Here is a 21,013-nt window from a genome sequence, read left to right on the forward strand (position 1 = left end):
AGAGAGAGAGAGAGAGAGGGAGAGAGAGGGAGAGGGAGAGGGAGAGAGAGGGAGAGAGAGAGGGAGAGAGAGAGAGAGGGAGAGGGAGGTCTTCCATTTGCTGGTTCATGCCCCAAACGCCAGGGCTGGGCCATCTGAAGCCAGGAGCCAGGAGCTCCATCCGGGTCTCCCGGTGGGGGCAGGGGCCTGAGCCTGGGCCGGCACTGCTGCCTCCCAGGCCACAGCAGGGAGCGGGACAGGAACTCCCACACGGGATGCAGGGGCCCCAGGTGGTGCCTTAACCACCCCAAACACCCCCAATCTGTTCTTGTCTTTTTAAAGTTTCAATAAAGTTTACTAATTTTGATCAGCCCCTACTCACCCCGGCCACTCAGGAAGTGAAGCAGAACAAACGGACACAAAGCAGTGAGCACCGCGGAGGAGGAGGACACACGGCTGAGGCCGCTGCTGCCCAGACCGGGCACGCGAGGGGCGGCAGTGGGGGCGCGACCTGTGCTGCTGGGGGGAGGGGGGATAGGACCGTGACCTGTGCTGCTGGGGGGAGGGGGATAGGACAGTGCACCTGTGCTGCTGGGGGGAGGGGGATAGGACAGTGCACCTGTGCTGCTGGGGGGAGGGGGATAGGACAGTGCACCTGTGCTGCTGGGGGGGAATAGGACGGTGCACCTGTGCTGCTGGGGGGGATAGGATGGTGCACCTGTGCTGCTGGGGGGGGGATAGGAAGGTGTGGCTGCCATGGCAAACACGGCATTTCCTCAGAAGCCAGAGACACCTGGTGTGTGTGTGGGGGGGGGCTCAGCTGCAGCCAGGAGAAGGGGGAAGGCCACCGGGGCACCAGCAGACCAGGGCCCCTGGCACGGCGCAGTGTCACTCAGACTGGAAGAGGACAGACACGGGGCAGGTGTGTGGTGCAGCAGTGTCTCCCCTGGGGCCCCGATGTCCCGTATCAGGGGGCCAGCTCTGCTCCGAGTCCAGCTTCCAGCCACCACCCCTGTCCTGGGAGCGCCGGCCCCTCCCCCACATGGGAGGCCAGGGTGGAGCTCCTGGCTCCTGGCACTGGCCCAGCCCAGCCCCAGCTGTGGCGGGCATTTGGGGAGTGACCCAGAGATGGAAGACCTCTCTGTCTGTCTGTTTACCTTTCAAATAAAATGAACATAAGGACACGAAGGGGGGGCAGGCCTGACCCAGGCCGCAGCAGGAGTGAGCGTCGAGGCCGCAGCTGCAGGAGGCAGAGCGGGGTCAGTGTTGAACGGGGGCCGGGCTTCAGTTTGGGCGCGGACGGTTCTGGGGAGGACGGTGATGTTGGCGGCACCGCTGAGTTCACGTGCACTCAGACGGGTAAGGCGGCACGTTCCACGCCATGCACGCTCCTCTCCAGGTGTGTAAAGTGGGAAGACGCCGCGGATGGCCCGAGCTGCAGGAGCGCGGCCGGGCCAGGGGGTTCAGCACCTTGGAGAGAGGCGCAGCCCACCTGGGTTGTCCTGGGACCTTGGGGCCCACGCGGGAGCAGGAGGGCCTGGGGGCCTGGCGGGCTCCGCCTGCCCCTCCCCTCTGGCCGAGGCAGGGCGGTCGTGGGGAGACTCCCAGAACTGTGCCTCCGGGCAGCTGGGCTGCAAAGAAGGCTGACCCTCGTCCCCGAGGCTTGCTCAGGCCCGCCCAGCCCAGGGGAGGGAGGAGCCGACAGTGCCTGAGCCCCAAACTGCCCCAGCCCCGCCCCCAGCTTTGGGAAGGCCCCGCCCATCTCTGGCCTCTCGGCCCCACCCATGCTTCCGAGGAACCGGGCGCAGTGAGGGCAGGTGCGGCCAGCTGGGCGGGGAGCGGGCTGCCTCCTTCCTCCCGGCGCCGACTTTCTCCCCTGGCGTCGGGTCACCCTGAACCCCCCAGGAAGCTTGTGGTCATTCTTGCCACAGGGAGACCAGCGCTGCGCTATTGGCCTGTAGTGCCCTGGGCACCGGGACTGCACACGCGTGAGGCAGCCCCATCCCCGAGGCCACGCCCCCGGTTGCCAGGGCAACCGCCAGTCCCCCCCACCAGGCTGAGCGGCCCTCAGCCCAGGGCCCAGGGTGTCTGGGACCCACACAGCCCAGGGGCTCTGCAGGACAGCCCGTGGCGGCCAGCAGGGGGCGCTGTGGGTGCAGGGCTGTCCTGGGCAGAGGGCAAACTGAGGACTGCCCAGCCAGGTCACTCATTTGTTCACGCAAGCACGCGGCTGCCCACCCACCCTGGAGGGAGGGGCGGAGGTCAATCCCGGGCCAGGGGCCCTGAGTCTGCGGCCCCCTCCCCATTCGGAGGTGGGCTTGGGTCCCCACGGGGCCTGCGGAGGCGGCCCCGTCCAGAGAGCCTTTCGGGGTTCCAGCCACCCGAAATCCGACTCCACTGGAAGCTGGGTTGGGTGGACGCCACACTGTGCCGGGCACCTGGCCTCCTCCGTTCTGTCAGTGACAACGACTGCCCTGGCGAACGGCCCCGGGCAGGCCGCGGGAGGGTCCACGCGTCTGCCCAGCTCTGGGGCCCTCGATTCTCCCAGCTCCTGCCCCGAGGGAACAGAGAGGGGCCCAGGAGCCCGGCTCTGACTTCCTGTCCAAGCCCGGTGTCCACTCCCGTGTTCCCGACGAGGAAACGCAGGGCCGGAAGTCGGGCAGCGCCCGCCCGGTCACACGGCGCACAGGGCGGCCGAGAAGGCGCAGGCCCCGGGCTGGGCCGGCCTGCAGCCTGCCGGTGCCCAGCCCGGGGCTGGGGAGGCTGCCCGCGTGCCAGCCCGGCCCGGGAGCCCGGCCCCTGGCTGACCGGAACGGTCCCTGCCGGCTCGTTATTTTCGGAGCTGGAAATTACTATTCATGACAGCAAACTTAAAGATGAAATAATGAGTGTGTCCTCTTGCAAAGCAAACGCGGTGTGGAATATTCATGAGCTGTGGCTTCACGTCTCCGTGGGGAAGCCGGCGGCGGCGCAGGCCTGGGGGAGGCGCGCGCCAGGCTGAGCAGGCGCTGATGACTGGCCTGTTTGCCGGCCCTGCCGCCGGTGCATCTTAATGTAATAATTAATTAACCTTGGGATCACTCACAGCCCGCGGCCTCCCCACGCCTCCGCTCCGGCTCCTGTCCCCGCTCCGTGCCAGGCTGGGCTGTGCGGTGAGGATGGGGCTGTGGCTCGGGGCCGGGGCGGGGCAAGGACCACGGGGACCCCCACGCCGGGAAGGGCCACAGCTCTCCCCCTGGGTGCTGAGTGGAGCCGGCTGTTTGGTTTGGCTGACGTGATTGGTCCAGGCCCTCAGGACGCGGTCCTCCTGGATCTGGGGTGGCCCAAGTGCCGGGACCGCTGTCCCTCGGATGGGGAGGGGGGCACGGCGGAGAGGCCGCGCAGAGGCGGAGGTCGGGGTGACGCAGCCTCGAGCCGACTGCGGGAGCCGAGGGGGCCTCTCTTAGGGTCCTGGGGGGAACCGGCTGCCGGCCCCTCGGTTTTGGGCTTGTGGCCCTCAGAGCCGAGAGAGGATGCACTGCTGCAGCTGGGTCCAGGTCGGGGGTCCCCAGAGCCCCGGGAGCCGGCCCCACCGGGACTGTGGCCTCTTGAGGGCCCCTTCTTTCTCCAGGCCTGGTGCCTCCCCTGCAGGGGGCCGGAGCAGAGCTGTGCTCCCCCCCCCCCCCCCCGCTGCTGTCCAGAGAACTCTCAGTCCCCTTTCTCTTCACCCATTCCCGACACCCCTGCCCTGCAGGCGGCACCTGCTCCTAGCCCAGCCTCGGAACTGGAGATGCCTGGCCTGAGACCCCAGGGCACACACATGTGCACATACATGCACACAGTGCCCATGCGCACGAATGCATGCACACACACTCACACGCTTGCCCACACCCCCAGCACACCAACTCACCACCCGCTGGCAGGACAACAGCTCGCCCGCGCCCTCTAGCGACCGCGTGGAGGTACTGCATCCAGGCCCGTGCTTGGCGCGGGTTTGGGGCTTGGCGGAGGCCCCCGGGGAGCCGCGGACCCTGGTCTGGCTCAGACTTGGAGCAGACTGCTTTAGGGAGGCTTTTGGCCTTGGAGCCACCCTCCCCACCCCCCGCAAGCACCGCCACCTCAGCCCTCGGCCTGCCACGCCCAGGAGGCCCCCACCCTGGCCTGCCCCTGCCTGGGAAGGCTGGGCGGTGGGGTCCTGGGCCACGTGGGGTGCTGGGGACCCCAGCCTTGCAAGCTCCTCCGTGGGTTCCTTTCCAGCACGAGCTGGCCAGAGCTGGTTCCTGTTGCTGCAGCTAAAAGCTCCCTGAACCCAGAGGTTCCGCCGCCCCGGCCTCACCGGGCTGGGCCCCGTGTCTGCCTTCCTCCTGCCGCACCCAGGCCTGCAGCGGCACCCAGCGCGTAGTGGGTCCCTGGACGCAGAGGCCAGGACGCAGGTGCCTCGGGGACCAGCTCCTGTTGGACCCGGAGAGGGAGAAGCGGAGGCCGCAGCCCTGGGCCAGGGCCTCGGGGCCAGCGCCCCCTGCCTGTGGGGTAGGGAACAGCCACAGGGCAGTGTGCAGCCAGGGCCCGGGCGGAGGGCTGGGGCGGCTGGGCGGGAGGGGCCCAGGCCAGCGTCTCTGGGTCCACATCTCTGGAAGGGAAAGTGAGGACCCCGGGCTGGGAGAACGTGGAGGCCAAACCCAGGAGCGAGCCCCGGAGGTCAGGCCTGGCGCGGCCTGGGGGCAGCCCCGTCCCTGGGGTGGGCTCAGCTAACCGCCGTCCCTCTGCGTGACCCTGGGGTTGGGTCGCCACTGAGTGGCCGTGCCAGGTGGCGGCAGCCGCCCCACGCGCCCGGCCCGGCCCGAGGACCCCCAGGTGGGCAAGAGGGCCAGCCCTGCAGCCGAGGCGAGTGTGGTCCTGGCTCTGGTCCCAAGCCTCGCCCTTTGCGTGGTCGGCACCCAGAGCCCCTGGGCCCCTGCCTCAGCCGGCGTCCTGTGACCCTCGGCCCTGCCCGGCCCCGCCGCCTCCTCTTCACTGTCTTGTCCAGGGCTCGGCACCTGCACCTGCGCGTCCCAGGAGGCTGGGGCGCCCGTCTTCTCCCCCACACTGCTGACTCCCTCCCCCCACCTCTGCCCCTCCCGTGGGTCCCACAGTGTCCCGGGCACCACTCCTCTTCCGGCCCGGCCCCTCCCAGGCCTGGGGCTCCAGCCGGAAGCGGTTGGCGGTTGGCAGGATGGACAGTGGGCTCCGGACAGGCTCGGCACTACCGCGTGGGAGAAGAACGCTGAGGCCGCGGACGGTGTCGGGGGAGGGCCCAGCCACCTCCGGGGGGGGGCTGTCGCTGGGAGGGGCTGCGCCCTGGCTCCCTGACTTCCGAATGCGTGAGCGAGGTCGGTCGAGGGTCCTGGCCCAGTACAAATGGCACCAGCCCTAGGGGTCCCCTGGGAAAACTCGCGGGGACACTTTGTGATGATCTGGAGAGGCCCAGGGTCTTCCCGTGTGGAGAGAGGGGCTGCACAGGCGGGGGCAGGGTCACGAGAGGGGATCCGGCTGGAGGCGGCCCTGGCTGGGCCCTCCCGGCGAGAATCTTGGGGGAGCTGGGCCAGGGTGGTCGGACGGCACTCAGGGGACAACTGAAGACCGGGGCGGGGGTGGGGTCTGGCTAAACCGACTTCGTGAAGCTGTTTCGTTTCTTTTCTTTTCTTGACAGGCAGAGTGGACAGTGAGAGGGACAGAGAGAAAGGTCTTCCTTTGCCGTTGGTTCACCCCCCAATGGCCGCCGCGGCTGGCGCACTGCGCTGATCTGATGGCAGGAGCCAGGTGCTTCTCCTGGTCTCCCATGGGGTGCAGGGCCCAAGCACTTGGGCCATCCTCCACTGCACTCCCTGGCCACAGCAGAGAGCTGGCCTGGAAGAGGGGCAACCGGGACAGAATCGAGCACCCCGACCGGGACTAGAACCCGGTGTGCCAGCGCCGCAAGGTGGAGGATTAGCCTAGTGAGCCGCGGTGCCGGCCGAGGCTGTTTCTTAAAACTGGATTTCACAGGCCAGCGCCTGGCGCAGCAGGTTAAGCCATTGCTGACTATGCCGGCAGCCCATGTAAGAGCGCTGGTTCCAGTCCCGGCTGCCCCTCTTCCAGGCCAGCTCTCTGCTGTGGCCCGGGAGTGCAGAGGAGGATGGCCCAAGTGCTTGGGCCCTGCACCCCATGGGAGACCAGGAGAAGCACCTGGCTCCTGGCTTCGGATCAGCGCAGCTCCAGCCATTGTGGCCAACTAGGGAGTGAAGCAGTGGATGAAAGACCTCTCTCTCTCTGTCTCTCTCTGTCTCTCTCTGTCTCTCTCTGTAACTCTGACTTTCAAATAAAATAAATAAATCTTAAAATAAAGAAGACTCTCTCTTCCTGTCAAGTAAACAATTTAACGACTGGGTTTTACAAGGAAGGGCCCCGATGGCCCAGACCTGACTGAAGTTCGGCCAAGCAGAGAATCCTGCCCCGTCCACAGAGAGAGCCCACTGGACACGGCCACAGGGCAGCCCCACAGAGCCAGCCTTCTTGCGCAGCTGCGGCTCTCCAACTCGAGGGCACCTCAGAAGCACCGGGAAGATTTGGGGCCTCCTCTGGGGGGCTTCGGGTGGAACGTGAGAAACTGTGCCTCCCCCAGACTCCAGGTCCCGAGGGTCTGGGGTCCCCACTTCAGCACAGCACCCCCGAAACACAAGGCAGCTGCATGTGCAACTACGCTTTCTAGTGTCCATTGTATCAAAAAACACAAACTGGTGGCTGGGTTTTAATTATTTAACTTAACCTAAAACACCCAAAATACAATTTCAACATGTAACCAATAAAACATTACTTGGATTTTAAAAAAAGATTTATTTATTTGAAAGTCAGAATTACACAGAGGAGAGGCAGAGAGAGAGAGAGAGAGAGAGAGAGAGAGAGAGAGAGGTCTTCCATCCGATGGTTCACTCTCCAACTGGCTGCAACAGCCAGAGCTGCGCCGATCCGAAGCCAGGAGCCAGGAGCTCCATCCGGGTCTCCCACGTGGGTGCAGGGGCCCAGGCACTTGGGCATCCCCCACTGCTTTCCCAGGCCACAGCAGAGAGCTGGATCGGAAGTAGAGCAGTCGGGACTTGAACCGACGCCCATGTGGGATGTGAGCGCCACAGGCGGCGGCTTTTCCCGCTACGCCACAGCGCCGGCCCCATTACTGAGATATTTTACATTCCTTTTCCCCGCCAAGTCTGAGTTCTGGAGTGTTTCACCCTCAGAGCCCACCTCAGTGTGGACTGGTCCTCGCTCAGCGGTCCCACGCGGCCGGCGGTCCGACGCGGCAGGTGCAGGGCCGGGGACAGGCGCGCAGAACTACATCTCCCGGCATGCCCGGCGCGCCCTGTGACGCACTTCCGCCACGGCGCAGCTGCCGGAGAACCACATCTCCCGGCATGCCCCGGGCGTCGCCGCGTGACGCACTTCCTGCGCGGCGGCGGCGGCAGCGGCGGCGGCGGGAGCCAGGCGACGGCTCGGGCCGCGGCGAGTGACGGGCCGCGGGGCCGACGGGGGCCGGGCCGGGGCGGGGCGGCGGCGGCGGCGGCGGCCCAGCCCAGGCGCGCGTGGGCGGCCGGGCCCCGCCCCCGCCCCGCCCGCCGCGGTGACCTTCACGGGCCCGGGCGGCGGGCGCAGGCCCGGGCGGCGGCGGCGCGATGTTCGTCCAGGAGGAGAAGATCTTCGCCGGCAAGGTGCTGCGGCTGCACATCTGCGCGGCCGACGGCGCCGAGTGGCAGGAGGAGGCGAGCGAGGACACGTCGGTGGAGCAGCTCAAGGAGCGCTGCCTGCGACACGTAAGGCCGGGCCCCCGCCGCGCGCGCCCCGCGCCCCGCACCGCGGCCCTGCACCGCGACCCCGCGCCCGAGCCCGGCCCCGCACCGCGACCCCGCACCGCCTCCCGCGCCCGAGCCCGGCCCCGCACCGCGACCCCGCACCGCGGCCCCGCACCGCCTCCCGCGCCCGAGCCCGGCCCCGCACCGCGCCCTGCCCGGCACCGCGATCCCGCGCCCGAGCCCTGCCCGCCCTCGCCGCGACCCCGCACCGCTTCCCGCGCCCTGCCCGCCCTCGCGCGGCCCCGCACCGCCTCCCGCGCCGGGTCCCCCGGCGGGCTGAGGCTCCCCCAGTGCCCGGCGGGCGTGGGTCAGCCCGGCTTGGCCACCTGCGCGCGCCCCTAAGCCGGAGGCCTGGGCTACGCGCAGAGACGCTTGCCCCGGGGAGGCGCGGGCGAGGCCCCCGTGCGCCCCGCCGCTCCCCGCCTGGTGTTCGGAACGCTTTGGGGCCTTCGGGCGTCCCTCGTGCGGCCAGCTGCGATGGCCGTCCGTCCCCGGCGGCAGCCCTTGCCGGATGCCCGGTGTCCCCCGGGAGCTGAGTTCCCACGTGCTGGCGGGGCCCTGCCGGGCTGAGTCGGGGCCAGCCGCCTGCCGTGGAGCCTGGGGAGGCGGCCCAGCCCTGGCCGCTGCCGGCGTCTGGGCCTGAGCCGGACGCGAGGGACGGGGGTCTCTCTCCGTCTGCCCCCCCCTTCAAGTGCAATGCGAATCCATGATTTCCTGACGAGGTGTGGCCGGTGCGGCTGCTGGCGGACTCCGGCCATCACCTGGCGCCCTCGGTGGAGGGCACGTGGGCCTCTGGTGGGAGCGGGTCAGCGCCCCTGCTCCGAGCCCCCCGCCCGGAACAAGGCCAGGAGGGGCTCCAGGCTCACTCGTCCCGGGGGTTTGGGCCCTGGCGTCCCTGTCTCCTGTCTGCCGTGTGGCTTCCGGGTCAGAGCCCCCACGGCTGTCCGGAGCGTCCACGCCGGGCAGCCAGGCCCAGAGTGTCACCTGGCTGGTGTGGTGGTCCTGGCAGTGTCCCCGCTGCCCCGGGAGGGAGGGACTTCTGGGCCCGGCTCCTCGGGAGCAGCTGTGCCAGGCGGGGTCGCTGGCCCCAGCGTCGCTGCCCGGAGTGGCGTGGGTGCTGAGGGAGCCGAGGGAGTGACCGCTTGGGCGGCGTTTCTCGGTGGGGTGACGTCCACGGAGTTGGGTGTTACGGCGTCGGTGCTGTGACGGCGTTATCTCCAGCTCACAGACGCACGGCTGTGGGCGGCGCTCGGGGAGGGCTGGCAGCGGGCCCAGCGCGTGCGAGGGCAGGGGCGGGAGGTGGCCGTGGCCAGGGCCGGGCTGAGGCCTTGGCTTCTGTCCGGGGCGCCAGGTTGTGGGGGAAAGTGCTTCGTGGGCCATGTTCCGGACGGGCCGCGGCAGCTCGCCGGTGTCGGGTGGTGACCTTCCTGCGCAGGGGCCATCCGGACGTCTGTCACGTCACGCACGGGCCACGCGGGACTGTCAGCTGGAAGATAGGCTGCCGCGGTGTCTCCGGCTGTACTGTGGTCGCACAGTGGTTCCGCAGGCCCGACGCCGCCCCCACGCGCCGCGCCAGCACGCTAGGGTCGCGGGAAGGTGTGGGGTCCTCTGCTGCGCGTGGCAGGCGTGCGTGCTGGGGCTCGTGGCTCGTGGGGCTCGTGGCTCGGTGGCAGCTCAGGCCCTCCCGATCCCTCAGTTGCGGCTCGTTGCAGTGCCCGGGCGGCCGCTGGGTGCCGCTGGGTGCCGCTGGGTGCCCGTGCTCACATGTGTGCCTGCAGCCCCCGGGCTCTGGGCCTGTGGGGGGAGGGGGAGGCCACCAGGATGGCGCGGCAGGTCCCGGCGTGGGTGTGTCCTGGAGTGCACCAGGCCCCCGCTGAGCCGGTGTTAGGAGAGCCCCCGGGGGCTGTGCCGCGGCGTCTCGCGCGCCCTCCGTCCCGGTGGGCCTTGGGGGTCTGCTGGAACAAGAGCCACCCCAGCAGGGCTCCCGCCCCAGGCTCGGGGGCCCCTCTGGGAAGCGGGGGTTCCGCTCGGTCGCCGGCCGTGCCGTGTGGTGCGTAGGGCCCGAGGGGCCGTGCCGGGCGTCGCCGTGTGCTCACATCGGATGGCCCTGTCCGGCCGCCAGCAGAGCGGTGCTGGGTGCGCGTGCGCCCTGGACAGCTGTGCCCTGTGTGAGGCAGGAGGCCGCTGTGGCTTCCGGAGCCTTCAGGTCACAGGTGGGGCAGGATGGGGGAGCGCGTGTGCCGCCTCACTGCGTGCTGAGGGGCCGGGTCCCGCTCCTCCTTCCCCGGGCTGCCCAGGTGCTCTGGGTGTCAGGGCCCTGGAGGCCCTGTGGGCCGCCTGCAGTGCCAGCATCTCATATGGGCACTGGTTCGAGACCCGCCTGCTCCATTTCCCATCCAGCTCTCTGCTGTGGCCTGGGAAAGCAGAGGAAGATGGCCAAGTCCTTGGGCCCTGCACCCGCGTGGGAGACCTGGAAGAAGCTCCTGGCTCCTGGCTTTGGATTGGCACAGCTCTGGCAGAAGCGGCCATCTGGGGAGTGACTCAGCGAATAGGAGACCTCTCTCCCTCTCTCTCTCTCACTGTCTGTAACTCTACCTGTCAAGTAAATAAAATCTTAAAAAAAGATTTATTCATTTATTTGGAAGAGTTAGGAGAGGCAGAAAGGTCCTCCGTCTGCTGGCTCACTCCCCAGGCAGCCACAACGGCCAGGGCTGGGTCAGGCCAAAGCCAGGAGCTCCATCCAGGTCTCCCACGTGGGTGCAGGGGTCCGAGCACGTGGGTCATCGTCCACTGCTTTCCCAGGTCTTCAGCAGAAAGCTGGATGGGAAGTAGAGCAGCCCGGACTTGAACCTGCGCCCATACGGGATGCCACAGCGCCGACCCCCTCATTTATTGTCTTAGAAAACTACTTATTTATTATTTGCAAGGCAGCGTGCCCGAGAGCTGGCATCTGCTGGTTTACCCTCCAAGTGGCTCCTCTGGGTTCCTGTGTGGGTGGCAGGGCCGGCACGTTCGCGGGGCGCTGGGCCGGGAGGGGAGCAGCGGGACGAGCTGGCGCCCTGCTGTGGTGCTGACGCGGTGCTGTGCCCTAGGCCGGCCGGCCGCCCCGCCCCCGCCCCCGCCCCGGCTATTTTTGTTGAGACCCACAAGCGTGTGTGTGCCCGCCGGGGCTGGGCCTCCGGTACTTGGGTCCCGGCCGCGCTGAGTCCTGGCCCAGGCCTGGCTGTGCGGGCGCTTCCCGGCCAGCTGGCGGGCGGGTGGACTGTCTGTAAAACTTCTTACAATCCTGAGAAGGACTCGCCAGACCTTCCCACACTGCACCCGCGGGTCGCGTGGCCGCTGCTGGCCGCGGGTGCTGCGTGCCCAGGCTCTGCGCCGTCCCGGGTCCTTGGCCTGGAGCCGGCCCGGGGACTCCCCGGTTTAGGTTGTGCTGCGCTGGGCGGGCTGGGGTGGGGGCTTCGCGGTCCGGCCTGCGTGGCGGCGTTTCGGGCCCTGCGTGGCGGCGTTTCGGGCCCTGCGTGCTGCGTTTCGGGCCCTGCGTGGCGGCGTTTCGGCTTGTTCTCCGTCCTGAGCACGCGCTGTGACTTTTCCCCACAGTGTGCTCACGGGAGCTTGGAGGACCCTAAAAGCGTCGCCCATCACAAACTGATCCACGCCGCGTCCGAGCGGGTGCTCAGTGACACCAGGACGGTCTCGGAGGAGAGTGTCCAGGACAGAGGTGAGGGCCGCCGCCGCCGCCGGGCTCACCCTGGTGCTGGGCCTTTGCCTGCCCTGAGACAGCCGCTCCTGGGGGGTGTGACCACGGCGGAAGTGGAGCAGAGCGGCGGCAGGCCTGGCGCCACTGCGGGCGTTGCTTTGGTTCCCGGCAGCCCGCGGCGTCGCTTCAGGTCGCGTGACGGGTCTGGCCGCGCTCGCCCCGTCACTGGGCTTCTGAAGGCCCGTGAGGGCAGGCTGGACGCTGCACCTGTGGGCGCCGTGGCCTTTGCCGTGGTCTGCGCGGAGCCCGGACTCCCCGCTTCGCGGATTCCCCGACCCAGGCCCAGCAGGGGGCGTCCTGCAGGATCCCCGGCCGTCCTGGCCCGCGGTCGGGCCTGCTGCAGCCCACAGTGGCCACGGCCTGGGAGCCTGCACATCCCCGGGTCGTGTGGACGCTGTGGACACTGCGGGGGCCTGGGCTTGGGTGGTGCTCGTGGGAGGGCCCCAGGGCAGCCCTGCCCGGTCCTCGGGCCCTAGCTCCCCAGCCCGTGCCTCCTCACGGGGGCGACGTGCGACGCGAACGCTGTTTTCCTAGATGTCCTCTTGCTGATAAAAAGGCGCACTCCAGCCCCGCTCCCGAAGATGGCCGACGTCTCAGCCGAGGAGAAGGTGGGCCGGGGGCTGCTCTTTCTCCCGGGGTCTTGTCCGTGACCGTGCGCCCGCACACGTAGGCGGCTGCGCTGCTGCCTGCCCCCGCCCCTCGCAGGGCAGAGCGGGCGTCCCGGTCCTGGGGTTGGCCTGGTGGTGCAGCCTCTTCGTGTAAGCGTTTCCTTTCTCAGCTCAAGGGGGTGGAATTTTTCACCCATGCTTTGAAGCGCTAGGGGCCGTTGGCTCCAGACAGGGCAGGCCTGGGGCCGAGCCTCATCTGGGCTGGACACGCAGGAGGAGTGCCCGGGTCCCTCTGCTTATCTGCAGCCACACCTGGCCAGTGGCTGTGCACAGGCGGGCCGCCCTGCCCGTCTCCCATGCACAGCTCCAGGCCGCCCTGCCTGCTCCGCGCCGCCCTGCCCGTCTCCCACTGCCCTGCCCGTCTCCCATGCACAGCTCCCCGCCGCCCTGCCCGTCTCCCACTGCCCTGCCCGTCTCCTGTGCACAGCTCCCCGCCGCCCTGCCCGCGGCTCCTGGCCGCCCTGCCCGCCCCGGGCGCTCGGCAGCTGGTCCGCAGCTCTCCGGTTACAGCCGGCTGGTCACGCAGTGGACCTGGCCGCCGCCCAGCCTCCTGCACGAGGGGAGGTGCTTTCCAGAGTTTGTGGAAAACGCAGTTGAAGACGAGGTCATCTTGATGCACTGAAGTTTTGAAATCCATTCATGGTTTTTTCACAATAGGCACTTTGGAAAGAAACTCATTTTTATTTTATTTTTTTATATTTGAGAGGCAGCAGCAGGTGAGCTCTTCCTGCTGGTTCGCTCCCAGGTGCCCACAGCCCACGGCTGCTCGGAGGGCCGGGCCGTCGCAGCCGCAGCCGCAGCCGCAGCCGCAGGGCCGGAACTCCGTCCAGGGCCCCAGCCACAGGAGCCCCTCTGCTGCCCAGACGGGCCCGAGCAGGAAGCTGGGCCAGGAGCAGAGCTGGGGCCCAGGACTGGGGTGGGGGGCTCCGGTGGGGCAGTCATTCCCAACATGCCCTGGCCACTGGGCCGCGTGTCTGTCCCCGTGACGTGCTTTGTCGTGAACTCCGGGAGTCTTCGTAGGCATAGATTTCAACATTTAGTTTTAAAGTTTATTTATTTATTTGAAAGGCAGAGTTCCACAGAAGCAGAGAGAGAGAGAGAGAGAGAGAGGTCTTCCATCCACTGGTTCACTCCCCAGTTGGCTGCAATGGCTGGAGCTGTGCCGATCCAAAGCCAGGAGCCAGGAGCTTCTTCCAGGTCTCCCACGTGGGTGCAGGGCCCAAGGACTTGGGCATCTTCCACTGCTTTCCCAGGTCACAGCAGAGGGCTGGGGTGGAAGTGGAGCAGCCGGGACTCGAACCAGTGCCCACATGGGATGCTGGCACTGCAGGCAGCAGCTTTACCTGCTACACAGGACAGAGCAGAGTGTTTGAGAGGCAGATACTGGGCTGCACCGGGAGATTGGGGAAGATTTGTCAGGCAGAAGGGGCGGGGCTCCCACCTGGCAGGTTATCAGGTAGGGGGGGGCAGGGCAGGATGCGAAGGCTGGGCTGCCCCCGAGACACCATCAGGATGACTGAGAGGCAGATGCTGGACACAGACGTCTCCTTAGGCCTTTGTCACACACACATAAGCTCCTGTCTGACTTCCTGCCTAACACTATGGGCTGGGAAAGCAGTGGACGATGGCCCAAGTGCTTGGGCCCCTGCACCCGCATGGGAGACCCGGATGGAGCTCCTGGCCCTTGGCTTCAGCCTGGCCCAGCTCCGGTCATTGCAGCCATTTGGGGAGTGACCCAGCGGATGGAAGCCCCCTCCCTCCCTCCCTCCCTTCCTCCCTCTCCTCTCCCTCCCTCCCTCCCCCTCCCTCTCCCTCTCTCCCCCTCCCTCTCCCTCTCCCTCCCTCCCTCTCCCTCCCTACCTCCCTCCCTCTCTCTCCCTCTCCCTCTCCCTCTCCCTCTCCCTCTCCCTCTGTCACTGTGCCTTTCAAATAAAATTAAAATAATGAAATCTCTAGCCGTTTCCCCCTCCCCTGGCGATTCGCATGGCGGCGTTCGGGGGCACTGCCGGAATGTTCTGGACCGTTCCCTGGGAGCTCTGTCTCCTTGCTTTCTCTCTGCGGCTCTCGCTGGGCCTGCTCCCTGGGAGCTCTGGGCTCTCCTTGCCTTTATCTGTGGCCCTGCTGTGAAATGCCCCCGGCAGCGCCGCCCGCAGCTTATCCTCCGCCATCCTGTGGGGCCTGTCCTCCATCCGGGGCGGGCGCGGAGCCCGCGGGGCCCCGGCCCTCGCCCTGCTCGCTGCTCTGTGGTGATCGGCGCGAGCTGCCGTGGCTCCCGGTGCACTTGTGTCCATTGCTGGCTTCTGCCCACTTTTCTACAGAAAAAGCAGGACCAGAAGGCTCCAGACAGGGACGCCATATTCCGGGCGACGGCCAAGCTGCCCTCCTACGGTGCCGACCGGGCCGCGGCGCAGACCAGCCCGCGAGACGTGAGTGCCGGGCGGGCGGGCGGGCGGGCGCCGTCAGAGGAGCCCCTGCCCGTGCTGGGTGCCGGAGCGCGGCTGCTCCGCCAGCTCGCCCAGACGGGAGCCTCTCGGCCTGGAAGCCGCGTGGGGGCACCAGGGTTTTGCTTTGAGTCGGGCGAGAATCTTGGGCAGAACTTGAGGTTCCAAGGTGCTTTGGGTTGGAAAGGCATGACGCACGGGGCCGGGCCGGGGCTGGCGGCCCAGGGCTTCCTCTGAGGCCGGTCTCAGCTCGGAGCCCTCACTGTAGGGACGACCTCTCGGGTCCCTGCCCGAGGCTTCCGTACTGCCCGGGCGTTGGCGCTGGGCTCCGAGGCGGTGCCCGACACGGAGCGAGGCGGGCCCCGTGACCACGCTCACCCGCTCCTTGTTGGTCTGGTGCCAGTCCTGCGCTCAGCCGGCGTCTGAGACCTGCTGGCGCCGCCGCCACGTCAGCGTGGTGGTCCCCGGAGCCTCGGGCTCCAGCTGCAGAGCCCTGGCCGGCAGCCTGCGGCCTCCTGGGCTGGGGGCTGCCCTCCGGTGGGCTGTGACCGCGGGGGCGCGGCGGGGTGGCGGCTGCCTCAGGCGCTCGCCTCAGTTTCAGACAGAGCTGCGGAGGATCTTGGTGTCGCTCATCGAGGTGGCGCAGAAGCTGCTGGCGCTGAACCCTGACGCCGTGGAGCTGTTCAAGAAGGCCAACGGTACGGGCGAGCCCACCGCGGCGGGGCGGGCGCCCTGCTCTCGCTCACACGGCCTCTCCCCTCCGCCTGCAGCCATGCTGGACGAAGACGAGGAGGAGCGGCTGGATGAGGCGGCCCTGCGGCAGCTCACGGAGATGGGCTTTCCCGAGAGCCGGGCCGCCAAGGCCCTGCGGCTGAACCAGTACGTGAGCCCCCCCACCAGCTGGGGCGTCCCCGTGCGTGGGGTCCTGCGCCCGGCTCACGGTTCGACTCGTACCCCAGAGGCCTGAGTTTTTAGGGGCCCTTACATGTGCACCCCACAAGCAGCTCCGTTTCTCGCCCTGAGCTTTAAGTCCTCTCGGTGTCTGGGGGTGACTTCAGTCGTCATCGTGTGACTTGGCACGGGGCTGTTGTCTGGGGCCTCACACTTGAGCCCCCGCGGGGCCCTCCCTGCAGCCCCGGCTCTGCCGTGGGCCCGACAGCGGAGGACCCGCCCAGCCGTCGCCGTCGCCGGGCCGCGTGCCTTGGTGGCCCTCCCTGCCCTGGTGGTCTCTGCGGAAGGTGCCGTGGCTCGGCGGGCGGGCTCTGTGTTGGGCGGCGGCTGAGGGGTCCTGGGGTGGAGGCGTCTCCCGGGCGCAGGGCCGTGAGGGCCTGGCGGTGCTGGGACGGCGTCTCGCTCCCTTGCAGCATGTCCGTGCCGCAGGCCATGGAGTGGCTGATCGAGCACGCGGAAGACCCCACCATAGACGCGCCTCTGCCGGGCCAGGCCTCGCCCGGAGCTGCTGAAGGGGGCGCCGAGGACGAGGAGGCCAGAGACGAGCTGACGGAGGTCTTCCAGAGGATTCGGAGGAGAAGGGAGTTCCGGGCGGACGCTCGGGTGCGTGGGGCGGCGCCCGCGTGGCCGCCGCCGCCGTCCCCGGAGGCCGCGTTGTATCGGGAAGCTTGGGCGCGCTGCTGACGCCTGCTGAGCCCGCGAGCCGGGAGCCGGGGAGGGAGGTCAGACAGGCCCGGCCCCGCTGGCATGGCCACGTCCCTTGTGGGCATCCTCGCTGGGAGCCCGGGGGCTGAGCTGCCTCTGTGTGGTCAGGCAGCCTGCGCGTCCCGTCCTCCGCGTGCCCCTGAGCTGCACCTGTTGTGGGCGGGGCCCCTGAGCAGAGCTGCAGGGTCGTCCTGCGGGGCTGCCTGTCTTGTGAGGCATCTGCAGGGGTCAGCGCCTGGCCAGGGCGGGTGACTGGAGCGCCCGTGGCCCTCAGCGCCCTCACCGGCTCTGTCTCCGCAGGCCCCGTCGTTGATCAGGGCTCTGACCCCTCCCTGGTGTTTGTGATGGTCGGGAACGGTCAGGGCGGGAGTCTGTGCAGCCGCGGGGGGTGGGCAGCCTGCAGGCAGCCGCGTGCAAGCCAGAGCTGGGCAGTGGGCCTTGTTTTTCTTTCCTGTTTTCAAGGAGTTGTTTGTTTATTTGAAAAGCAGAGTTTTCAGAGGAGAGGGAGAGGGGGAGAGAGAGGGAGAGAGGGAGGGAGGGGAGAGAGGGGAGGGAGGGGAGAGAGAGAAGGAGGGGGAAGGGAGGGGGGAGGGGGGGAAGGGAGAGAGGGAGGGGTCTTCCATCCCCTGGTTCACTCCCCAGTGACTGCAGCGGCCAGGGCTGGGCCAGAGCCAGGAGCGCCATCCGGGTCTCCCACATGGGTGCGGGTCCGGACCACTTGGGCCGTCTTCCGCTCTTTCCCAGGCCATCAGCTGGGAGCTGGAGCAGAGACATGGGATGCCGGTGTTGCAGGCGGCGGCTCCACCCTCTGTGCCAGGAGCCGGCCCCTGGATTTCTTTTAGGGGGGCACACGCGCCGACTTAGGTTTAGCAAAATGGATGTGCCTGTGGCCTGTGCGCGGCGAGTGGGAGGAGGGAGATGCACCACTGGGGAGGCGGCCTGTCTGCGGGAGAGGCCAGCTGGGGGCCTCTACCCCTCTTCCGGCAGCGCCCCAAGGTGCATGTCTCTCCTGCTCCTGGGAGGCGGTGGCGGGCACCTGCACGGCACAGGCCAGCCTCGGCCCCTGCGGGGCCTCCCGCCCACGGCCGGGCAGGTTCTGGACGGTTTCTGCCGCCTCTGACCCTGCTGTGGCGTGCAGGTGGCTTCGCAGGGCGTGCGTCTCACCATGACCTCTGCCGAGGCCTTCGTGTGTCCCCGGGGGTCCTGTGGGACCCGAGGAGCCCGGTCTGCTCCGGCAGAGCTGAGCAGGCCCCAGCCCGGAGCCGGTGTCGGCCGTCCTGGGCCCTGAGGGCTGCGGAGAGCGGGCTGTCCCCGCGCCTGCCCACATCCGTCCCGGCCTTCCACGTCAGTGCCCGCCCGCCACCTGGGGGCGAGGGCCGCCTTCGCGTGTGTGGGGACGTTGGGCCCCACCCTCAGGCCCTGGCCCTTGGAGACCCCGGCCCATGCTGTGTCTCGTCCGTGTCTGGCTGCCCGCCTGTCTCATCGCAGCCTGGCGGGGTCCCCGTGCCCTTGGTTGCGTGTGCTGCTCTGAACCCGGCGTGGTCCTCGTGGTGTGCCCCTGGCTACTGCCGTCTCCTGTCACCATCCGAACCTTCTGAGACAACCAGCTTTCACTCTTGCCTAGGGCCTGCGCCTCTCGCGTTGAGTTGCCGGGAAAGGGGTCAGGCCTGAGGGTGGCAGCTCGGCCCTCCACCCTCTGGTTTGTGAGCCAGGGCGAGGCTGGAGATAGTGCAGTGAGGGTCACCCTGGCTCGGCCGAGGGGGCGGAGTGGACGCCTGCTGTCCCCCTGCCCCCCTGCCAGGGCACCGCCTCCTGGCCTGAGAGACGGGAGCAGGGTTGGCTTCGCGGAGGCTGGACCGTGACCTGGCAGGAGTCCCCGGCTGTGCTGGGCCCTGGGTGGAGACGCGCGTGTGGGGCCCGCTGGCGGAGGGCGAGGTGCCTGCTGCTCCTGACGCCCCGTGCCCCCCAGGCCGTGGTCTCCCTCATGGAGATGGGCTTCGATGAGAAGGAGGTGCTGGACGCCCTGCGTGTGAACAACAACCAGCAGAGTGCCGCCGTGAGTATGGGGGGGGGGGCGCCCCGCCCTGGACCTGCCTGGTGCCCGCCCCACCCCGCTCTGGACCAGCACAGTGCCCCCCCCCCCGCCCTGGACCTGCACAGCACCCCCCACCACACCCCCTGGACCTGCACAGCACCCCCCCACCACACCCCCTGGACCTGCACAGCACCCCCCCCACACCCCACCCCACTCCACCCCACCCTGGACCTGCACAGTGCTCGCCACACCCCACCCCCTGGACCTGCACGTCGCCCCCCTGGACCTGCACAGCGCTCGCCACACCCCACCCCCTGGACCTGCCCGGCGCCCCCCACCGCCTGTACCTGCACAGTGCTCACCCTGCCCCCATCCCCTGGACCTGCACAGCGCCCCCTGCCACACCCCCTGGACCTGCACGGCGTCCGCCCTGTCCCGCCCCAGTGCCCGCGCCAGCAGTGGCGCTGTGTGTTAGGTCATTTTGATTTACGGGGGGCAGAGATGATGGGGCAGGGCCGAGGCTCGGGGCTGGGAACTCCACGTGGGCCTCCGTGGGTGATGGGGGCCCCGACCCCGGAAGCTGGAGCCATGCCCAGCTCTGCGGTGTGCAGCAGCGGCTGTCTTAATGGCAGGCCCGACGCCCGCCTGGGCGACGCGGCTTCTCGCAGGAGGTGGGAGGCGGAGGGTGGGTCGCCGAAGGAGACAGGTCCCCTCCGTCAGGGCAGCCGTGGGCCCGGGGAGCTGCAGGCCAGCCTCCTGCCGCACCTGTGCCCCACGGGCGCCTGGAGGCGCTAACGGCTGCCCCCCCCCCTTTTCAGTGCGAGTGGCTGCTGGGGGACCGGAAGCCGTCGCCCGAGGAGCTGGACCAGGGCATCGACCCCGAAAGCCCCCTCTTTCAAGCCATCCTGGACAACCCCGTGGTGCAGCTGGGTCTGACGAACCCCAAGACGTTGCTGGGTACGTGTGCCCTCCACTCGCGGCCCCCGCAGTCGGGTTCCGCTCCTGGTGGACAGTGGGACGCAGGGCAGTGCTGTCCAGGCCTGTCCAGGCTTGTCCTGACCGAGAGGCCCCGCCTCGCCTGGGGCAGGTGCAGCTCCCGCACCTGAGGTCTGGGGCCTCTCCCGAGGTCGTGTTTGTGGTGGTGAGTGCGCACAGGAGTGAGGGGCGGGGGCAGGACAGGGCTGGGGCGGGGGGCTGGGGACAGGGGCGGGGCGGGGGCCGGGGCTTGTGTCTGCTGTCGGCTGGGCGGTCGGAGTGCTCCAGCCCCCGGGTGAGTGTGTGTGTGTCGGCGTGCGTGACTGTGCGTGTGTGCGCAGTGTAAGGCAGAGAATGTCCTCTGAGAGGCGTCCGTCATGGGTTTGGTCGGCCCTGCCATTGGCCGGCCAGAGGGGTGTGCTGCGTGGGCTTGTGAGCGCCCAGGAGCCCGCAGCTCCGGCCGGTCCCGGTGCGTGCAGGCCAAGCCCTCGGGCCGTCTTCCGCGGCCTTCTCGGTGCACCGGCAGGGAGCTGGGTTGGAGAGGAGCAGCCGGGACTGGAACCTGCGCCCACGTGGGTCCCGCTGCCGCAGGCCGAGGCCTAGCGCCCTGCGCCGCAGCCCGCCGGATTCCTCCTTTTTTTAAAAGTGCGAACAGATTCGGAAGGCCCGCCCCACCCCGCCCAGTGCGGGGGCTTGGTCCCTGCCTGCCCGGCGGCCTGTGCCTGGCGCGCGCGCGGGGCTTCCTCGGGGTCTGAAGCAGACCCCCGGCACGAGACCCCCGGCACGAGACCCCCGCCCCTCGCGCACCGCAGTCGGCGTCAGCCGGGCCGCACAGCTGCGGGCGTGTGCACCCGGCCCGCGCGGCTGACCCGCCGCCCCCCGCTGTCCCCGCAGCCTTCGAGGACATGCTGGAGAACCCGCTCAACAGCACCCAGTGGATGAACGACCCCGAGACGGGGCCCGTCATGCTGCAGATCTCGCGCGTCTTCCAGACGCTGAACCGCGCGTAGGCGGCGGGGCGGGGCGGGGCGCGGCCCTGCTTTCACGGGTGGGCGTCGAGGGGGGCCCGGGGCTCGGGCTCGCGCCGCCGCCTGCCTGCGCGCCCCCGTGTTTGCTGTGGCGCCCTCCGCCCTGGAGAAGGCTCGGCCCGGCGCGTGTCAGACCCTGGTGTAACTGGAGAGCACCCGTGGGCCCTCCGATGAATAAACTCCGTTTTTCCTATCCCTGGCGGTGGTGTGTGAGCGCCGGCGCCGTGGCAACACCACGCGGTCCCGAGGACACGGCTCAGCGGGAGCCGACCCAGCTCACGCTGCTGACGCAGTGCAGGGGCTGACGTCACAGCCGTACGTTCTGGGGGGCGCACGGCTGTGCACCGTGCACTGTCTGGAAGGCAGCGACAGGCGCCCCCAGGGCTGGGCCAGGCTGAAGCCGGGCGCTCCATCCGGGTCTCTGGGCGCCAGGGCCCCACTGGAGCATCCCTGCTGCCTCCCGGCCGCCCCCCCCCCCCCGCCCCGCTGGCGCCTCGCGCTCCGCCCTGCGGTGAGGGGTGCTCTGGGTCCCACGCGTGCGGGGGCCGTCGCGGTCAGTCTGATGCCGAGTGCTCCGGCCTCCGGGCCGCCTTTCTCTTCCTGCACTGCCAGCGGCCCCCCCCCCCCCCCAGCACG

General features: G+C 69.0%; 1 protein-coding gene and 1 long non-coding RNA gene across 2 annotated transcripts; one reads left to right on the top strand and one right to left on the bottom strand.

The window, feature by feature from the left end:
* Positions 1-6,790: 6,790 nt before the first annotated feature.
* Positions 6,791-7,337, bottom strand: LOC138845722 (uncharacterized). Its single transcript, XR_011382908.2, has 2 exons — positions 7,216-7,337; positions 6,791-7,043 (listed from the first exon to the last, which is right to left on the bottom strand). It is a non-coding gene; the product is annotated as an uncharacterized LOC138845722 (long non-coding RNA).
* A 90-nt stretch (positions 7,338-7,427) lies between these two features.
* On the top strand, positions 7,428-20,570 carry UBAC1 (UBA domain containing 1). Its single transcript, XM_070059213.2, has 10 exons — positions 7,428-7,778; positions 11,415-11,535; positions 12,109-12,182; positions 14,561-14,668; positions 15,279-15,381; positions 15,454-15,562; positions 16,048-16,237; positions 18,309-18,395; positions 19,193-19,331; positions 20,244-20,570. Exons 1-10 carry the CDS (start codon positions 7,641-7,643, stop codon positions 20,357-20,359), a joined length of 1,185 nt encoding a protein of 394 aa, XP_069915314.1. The 5' UTR covers positions 7,428-7,640; the 3' UTR covers positions 20,360-20,570.
* The last annotated feature ends 443 nt before the right edge of the window (positions 20,571-21,013 follow it).

Source organism: Oryctolagus cuniculus, chromosome 1, assembly GCF_051225735.1.
Source record: "Oryctolagus cuniculus isolate XC-2025 breed Fujian yellow rabbit chromosome 1, ASM5122573v1, whole genome shotgun sequence".
In the NCBI taxonomy this organism is placed as follows: domain Eukaryota; kingdom Metazoa; phylum Chordata; class Mammalia; order Lagomorpha; family Leporidae; genus Oryctolagus; species Oryctolagus cuniculus.